We start from the raw sequence: 7,408 nt of genomic DNA on the forward strand, positions 1-7,408 counted from the left end.
TCCCTCCCAGGGCCACACACAGCTCAGCGAGGCCGGGCTGCACTGCAAGCCCCTCTTTTCCAGCAGCTCCTGAGCGCGGCTGAGGATTTTCTCAGGCCTCAGGTTTCCACGTGTGGGTATGAAGTGTCCTGAGGGTGCCCGTGTGAAACCTAAAACTCCTTCTATCCTTCATCAAAACCCACTTGGATCACAAACCAGGCTTCGACCGTGAATTGTTTCTCCCGCGAAGCCAAGGACCAAGGTATTTCTCCCACAAGAGAGACCTAACTGTAAAATAACTGCTATGCCTGCTATTGGACCCTAGTAGGTTGATGCCATCCGTGGTGGCATCGTGAAGTCCTGAAAAACAGTAAGAAACCATATTCTGCAGCCTACTGGGTGAGTAGCAACTGGGGTCTTTAAAGCTTGTGAGCAGTTATCTAAGGTGCAACTTTTGGTCTCTCCCCTTTCATGGGACAGAAGAGTGATGGGCATCTAAAGTCCAACAGACTAATCGATCATGCAAACATCAGTCTTCACAACATTGAGACCAGAAGAACTAGGTGGTGCCTGGCTACCAAGTGTTCTAGAAAAGATCACGTTAGAAGGTCCTGGGTAGAGTGAGAGAAAAATGTGGGACAAAATTCAAAAATCATAAAAGAGGCCAGGCAAACTGGTTTGGGAGAGTCAGGTGCGAGGCCTCTTCCCACCCCAAGACAATAGGCTTAGTCATCCTTCAGGTGTGGAACTGAGCCCACCCCGCTGGTAAAATAAACAATCATTGAGGATGAAAAGGATTTGCCCAGAGGAAGCATGAAAAACAGAGTAAGTGATGGGACTTTGAGGGGATTGCCACAGATGCGTTGAAACAAAATCTGTATGAATCAGTGGATGGAAAATGGATGAACTGCTCTGTAAACCTTCACATAATTCACAAAGCAAAAAAAAAAATGCAGCAAGAAGATTAGGATTTCTGCATACCAAAATGTAGCATGAAAATAAAGGCTGACATAACTGCGAAGCAAGACAAGAAAGTATACTTTTCCTTGCCAGAGGAAGAAAAATGGCTTTTGGAGCCTCAGCAGTTGGAGACCACCAGACCTTGTGTGTACTGGTGGAAATGGGGGTTGGGGGTGGGGGGCAAGAGGGGATGATGTTCCTGATGGGTACCAGGGAAGATGTGAATCTGATGTATTGAATTCTCCCTTTTGGTGTGGTTGCGAAAGAGATGATATTCTTATAACACAGTCATTGTCCTTGGCTTCCGATCTTGAACTAGAATGGATATAAATTGGTCGGTGGAACGTCAGCATTTCCAGTAACCATAAAAGGCTTGCTTTGTGCATATCCCCCCCCCCCCCCCGCCCCCAGTATCAGCCAGTTGAGTGTCATGTGGGTTTCAGTCACCAGGTTTCAAACACTTGGGGTGGTTTTTTTTTTTTGTTTTGCCTCAAGTAATGATGTGTCCTGTTTTACCAATCGATTCACTATAGCATGAACAACTCACTAATTGGCTATGGTTTGCTTCTTAGCTATTCATAACAAAGTTAAGATGCCTTGCGTTTTCTTCTGTCTGGGGCTTCCACTGTGATCTTAACATCTAAATGCTAAGATTTCCAAAATGTTTGGAGGAGGAAATAAGACATAACCTAAGGGATAAGGGTGTTGCGAGCTAAGATTACTTGGGGCAAAGGCCAAAAGTTCCTTTGTTCCCAGTGGCCCTGTTTCAACGAATGCCCTTACTGTTGCTAGGAACCATGGAGTCATTTCCGATGCGCACCTACCATCCGTAAAGCAGAACCAAAGTCAAGTGGTCCTATGCCATCTCATAATTGTGAAGTTTGAGCCCATTGTTGCAGCCACTATGCCAATCCATCTTCTTGGGGGTCTTTCATCTTTTTCCCTGACCCCTCTACCAAGTATGAGGTCCTGCTCCAGGGGCTTGTCTCTCCCGATTACATGCGATACATCTATGTAATGATGTAAATCCATGAGCTACATCCTCATCATCCTGACTTCTAAGGCTCTACTTCTGACACGCCATGGTCTCGTTAATGTTCTTCCCCAAAGACATAATTCAAAGGCATCGATTCCTCTCTGATCTTCCTTGCCCACTGTCCAGCTTCTGCGTGCCTCCGAGGTGTTTGAAAAGACGACATTTAAAAACAAGTAAATGTATCAGATTTTTAAAACTTGATTGAATCAAAAATCCATCCATTGTCAGCGTCTAATTCAAGAATTTGAATTAATTGACGTTCCTAATCCAGGAACGTCACCAAGCAGCACAACAATCACAATAGTGTGTGCTATTGATAGTTTTTGTCCAGTCGGTTCCAACTTGTGGCAACCTTGTGGACGACCAGCTGAACCCCCAGGTCTGCACCGTCCTCCGCATCAGTCTAGGTTTGAACCCACGGCATCCGTGCATCGCCTTGAGGGTCCCTTCCTCTTTTTCTCTGACCTTCTAAATCTGGGTTCGATGTTTTCATTCTTCCAAGAATACACCTGTCGGGTTTCCTTCATTCAGGAGCCTCAGTAGAGTTCTTTATTACAAACTGCACCCCTCGCCAGGGTGCTAGGAAACTTTAGGGACTGGAGGCACATGGTGCAGCCCCTATAAGGCTGCTCAAAAGTGCTCGTTAAATGATTCGACCATCGAATTAAAGCTTTGGGATTCCCTGAGTGGAAGCTAAGAAGAAGGGTCCCAGGTAGAGCGGGAGGCCAAGCACTGAGCTGCTAACGGAAAGGTCGGCCTCTGGAGCTCACTGATCAATCGCCGGGGAAAACGTGGGGCAGTCTGCTTTGGTAAAGATTTACAACCTTGGAAATCTTCTAAGGCTGTTCTTGTCTGGGTGGAGGGTCACCATGCGTGGAACTGCACCTAACAGTAACAGCAAACAATGAGTCTTCAGTTATTTCAGGCCCAGCCTGCTGGAGGAAAAAAACAAAGCCCCAAAGGAAAAAAAAAAATGCAAGTCAGACTTTGGGGTCATAGAAGGGCATGGTTCCCCCACCCCCACGCTCACAGAGGCTCATTTGCATTTTCCATCACAGTAGCCACTTTGTGTCTGGGAAGGAAAGAATGAAGTTCGCCCACAAACCAGTGAGCTGCCCCCGGGAACAATACTCATCCTCTCCCTGCCTTTTCCTCTCCTTTGGGACCAGGAAAGCAAGGGGGCAGGTGGGGGGGTGGGGGGGGGTGGCATGCAAGGGGCACCAAGGGCCGCTAGGCTGCTGTGGGCAGGAATTTTCTGGACACTAGAGGGAGTTATGCATTAGAGGCCTGAGTCGATAGGGTTCACACACACACAAACAAACACACACACACACAATGGCCAGTGACATATCAGACAAGGGACTAGTCTCTAAAATCTATAGAAATTTCGCCCGGAAGTGCTTCTGCTGGTTGCAGGCGTCATGGCCCCAAGGTTACTTCCCGGAGCTGGAGCGTTGGCCGCCCAGGCCCTGAGGGCCCGCGGCCCCAATGGGGTGGCGGCAGTGTGCAGGATGGCGACTGGAGGCGGCATCCCTACGGACGAAGAGCAGGCGATGTGGCTGGAGAGCGGGGTCAGGATGGCCGCACGCCAAGGGCCCGATCCATGCAATATGCTTACTCCGAAGGCAGCCGCAGACACCAAAGAGGGCCCTAATTTGGTCCCCTCCATCACCAACAAGGGACCCGTGGGCTGCATCTGTGAAGAGGACAACAGTGCTGTCATCTGGTTTGGGCTGCACAAAGGTGATGCTCAGCGATGCCCTAACTATGGAACCCATTAGAAGCTGGTGCCCCACCAGTTAGCCCACTGAGCCCCTACACTGACTCATTCTAAAGGTTTTCTTCTCTTCAGTAAAGAGTAGCCATTGCATTGGCTTCTTCTCCCATAAAAAATAAAATAAAATCTATAGAAACTTCAAACCCTCAATTAAAAAAAGACAACCCAAATTTTAAAATGGGTAAAGGCCACGACGTAGAGACAGTGTACCACAGAGGATATTCAAGCAACCAACAAACATCTGAGACATGCTCTCAATGACTGGCCATCTGAGAAATTGTGTTAGTCCAGGTAGACTAGAGCAACAAACCCAGAGACACTCACGTGTGTCTAAGAAAGAGCTTTATATAAAGAGCTTTTGTATATTAAGAAAACATCCCAGCCCAATCCAGATCAAGTCCATAAGTCTGATATTAGCCCATATGTCCAACACCAGTCTGTAAATTCCTTTTCAGACTCATGCAACACATGCAATGACGCCAAATGCAGGAAGATCACAAGCCAGTGGGTGGAAAGTCTTGTGGATCCACGGGTGGTGGAAGCAACTCAGTGCTGGCATGCTTCTCCACGTGGCTCCTCCAGTTCCAGGGTTCTGGCTCCATATGGCTTGTCAACAGGAATACGGGGCCTCCGGCCTCCAGTGAGCTCTTTATCTCCATCATGCTTCCAAATGAGGTCATCAAGCTGCGACCTGATTGACAGACTAGACTCCACCCCTTCACCCTTAGTAGTCTCAAGTTGACACCAGATGATGTAATTACCACAGAGATGCAAATCAAACCCTCGTGCCAGCAGTCACAGCAACGTTCAAAAGAGTAGAGAACAACAAATGCTGGAGAGGTCAGAGAGGAGATTGGAACCCTCGTACACGGCAATTGGTCCTGTAAAGCAGTCCCACCCCTGTGAAAAGGAGCAGGATGCTTCCTCAGCAATTGGATATAGAAATAGCACATGAACTAGCAACCATGCTTCTTTTTTTCATTATTGATTTATTGGGGCTCATACAACTCTTATCACAATCCACACATGCATCAATTGTGTAAAGCCCATTTGCACATTCATTGCCCTCATCATTCCCCAAACATTTGCTCTCCACCTAAGCCCCCCGGCATCAGGTCCTCAACCGTGCTTCTTGGGATATACCTTACAGAAATAAGTACATAACATGAATAGATGTATGCACAACCACGTTCATCGCAGCATTATTCACCATAGCAAGAAGACGGAAACAACCTAAATTCCCCCGATGAAAGGATGGTTCACTAAAGGCTGGTGTAGACATACAACCAGATCCTACGCATCAACCGAGAACAGCGATGTAACTGCAGCACTTCCTGACGGGGATGGACTTAGAGGACACTTCTTACGCTGAGTTAAGTTAGTCCATCACCAAAGGACAATTGTATGAAACTGCTACTAACATTTCGAGAAAAGGTTTTCATACTCACTGCCCTCCCCGAAAAAAAACCCACACTTGGATGTGGATCAGGGAGAAGATGGGCAAGGGTAGCGAGAAGCTAAAGGGGGGTGGGGCATTAATGTTAGTGAAGGGGAAGATAATGAAGAAGGTGCTAGAACGGGAGTCAAAGGAAAGTGGACCCAGAGCGTGGGTTTCAATGAACAGGTTTTAGTAGAGTTAACGACCTGCCCGCCCAGGTGATTAGATTGGAATGAGCGTCAAGGGGGCGGGGTGAGGGGAGATGGGAAGACAGCGTGGTGGGAGAACAGGCGACAGTAAGAAAGGGAGAGCCAGAGAGAGGAAGAGACCGCGGGACAGACGGACGTGCAGCCACACGAGAAGGTGAAGAGAGTCAGAGAGAGCGCCAACAAAGGAATCCCCGTGTTCATAAACTTTGGGGACAGTAATAAATGATCGTGTCTAAAAGGAGCCTGCGTTTTTTCCAGATTGGTTGTGGCACTAACAGAATGGTGAAGAGGAGGAAGGCTCCCGCGAGACGTGTTGAGAAGGCAGGTGTCACGTTATGCTCGGCGGGGATGGAGAAGGGGTTAGAGACGTGGCTGTGGCGGAGAATAGATCCCCTAGGAACGGATGGACCCTGCTAGACAGGCAAAGAATGTAACCCTGCTCCATCAGCATCTAGTGGTAAATCCTTTCCAAAGCGATTGTTGATTGTGCTTCCAAAATGTGCAAATAGCACCAAAGACAGAGCCAGCAGTAATAATACGGTTTGATCTTTTCTATTAGACTGTGCCTGGGGAAACAACATGAATGGAGTTAGCAGACAGGACAAGAGGAGTTGGGGAGAACTGGACGTCTACATTTTGAGATGCAGTTCGGGGTGTTGGTGGCTGGGTGACTGTAAAATCACAAAGCCACGCTGTGGCCTCAGCAGATGGGGGCCTGGTCAGTATGACAGAGGGAGCACGTCTGGGTTGTGGGCTCACTTGCAGAGCTATGCGCAGGGCAGTCATCTGTAACAATCCAAGGGAGCCACCCCCAGATGTAGGATGTAACTCTGCCCCTCTCTGGGGACCAAGGAGATGTACTGAGCTGGGTGTGTTCTGGAGCAGGTTAGGGTGTTGGACAAGAAGCACATCACGTGCTCAGCCAAAGGGCAGGCTCTGGAAGCACTACCTGGCATGGAGGCTCACCATTTGCCGATTTGCTGAAAACCATCAAGCTTCCTATCCAGAGTGGGTAACTGACCTCCTGGATAGTGAAGAGTAAATAATGCAATACTCCCAGCGCCAAGCACTACAAACTGGAACGTGAAACAATAAAGAGTAACAACAGCAGAACCAGCTGCCCTGTGTGTCAAAGTAAAAGGGCACCAGAGAGTTTTCAATGGCTGCTCTTTTGTACGATTCCAGGTTCACCTTGAGTACCTCCCAGGGACTCCTTGAAACATGAGAGAGAGAGTGAGAGAGCGAGGAGAGAGAGAGAGGAAGGAGGGCCGGTTAATTGCTGTGATAAATAGGATGCTGAAGAAGAGATGAAGGATGCTGCCTTCCCAAGAGCAGAGACGAGTGTGTGCTGGTCTGCCTGCCTGTCTTATCTATTCTCCACTGTAGCACAAAGTGACTCAGCGGCACAAGACTGGGGCGGAGTAGTTCTGGCCATGACTCCCCAGGCCAGCCCTCAAGGTCCAGACAGGAGGAAGCGTAGGATGGAGGTGAGGCTAACAGAGAAGGAGGACTAAAGGAGACAGAGGAAGCTTGGTAAGTGGAAGGGTCAGAAACCACGGGTTGTGTGAGCCGAGAGAATCAGCAAATGTGGACTAACCTTGAGGAGGTCAGAGCATGGTGAGTAAGGCAGGGGCGAGGGGAGCCAGGCATTAGAATTCAATGCTGGTTTTGTATTACATGGGGTCAATTATCGCTCTTCGAGTGTCCTGTACAGGATAGAGCAGGCCTGCTCTATAACATTTTCTGCACTGAAATCCTTACAGAAGCAGGTTACCACATCTTTATTCCCTGGCTGGGTTCCAATGCCAACCTTTCTGTAAGCAACCTAGTGCTTTGTACTGTTGCAGCACCAGGTCCCAATCAGAATTAAGTAGGCTTGAGAAAAGCCAATCAACAAAGCAACAAATAAATAAAATACTTCAATGTGTTAGAATAAAACACTTTTTTTAAATCATTTTATTAGGGACTCCTACAACTCTTATCACAATCCATACAGACATCCATTGTGT

General features: G+C 48.1%; 1 protein-coding gene across 1 annotated transcript; it reads left to right on the top strand.

Moving 5' to 3' along the window:
* Nucleotides 1-3,396: 3,396 nt before the first annotated feature.
* LOC101645126 (cytochrome c oxidase subunit 5B, mitochondrial-like) lies at nucleotides 3,397-3,756 on the top strand. Its single transcript, XM_045292235.1, has one exon. It carries the CDS (start codon nucleotides 3,397-3,399, stop codon nucleotides 3,754-3,756), a length of 360 nt encoding a protein of 119 aa, XP_045148170.1.
* The last annotated feature ends 3,652 nt before the right edge of the window (nucleotides 3,757-7,408 follow it).

This window comes from Echinops telfairi, unplaced genomic scaffold (assembly GCF_000313985.2).
Source record: "Echinops telfairi isolate 266 unplaced genomic scaffold, ASM31398v2 ScPeMD7_655;HRSCAF=1070, whole genome shotgun sequence".
NCBI classification, from domain to species: Eukaryota; Metazoa; Chordata; class Mammalia; order Afrosoricida; family Tenrecidae; genus Echinops; species Echinops telfairi.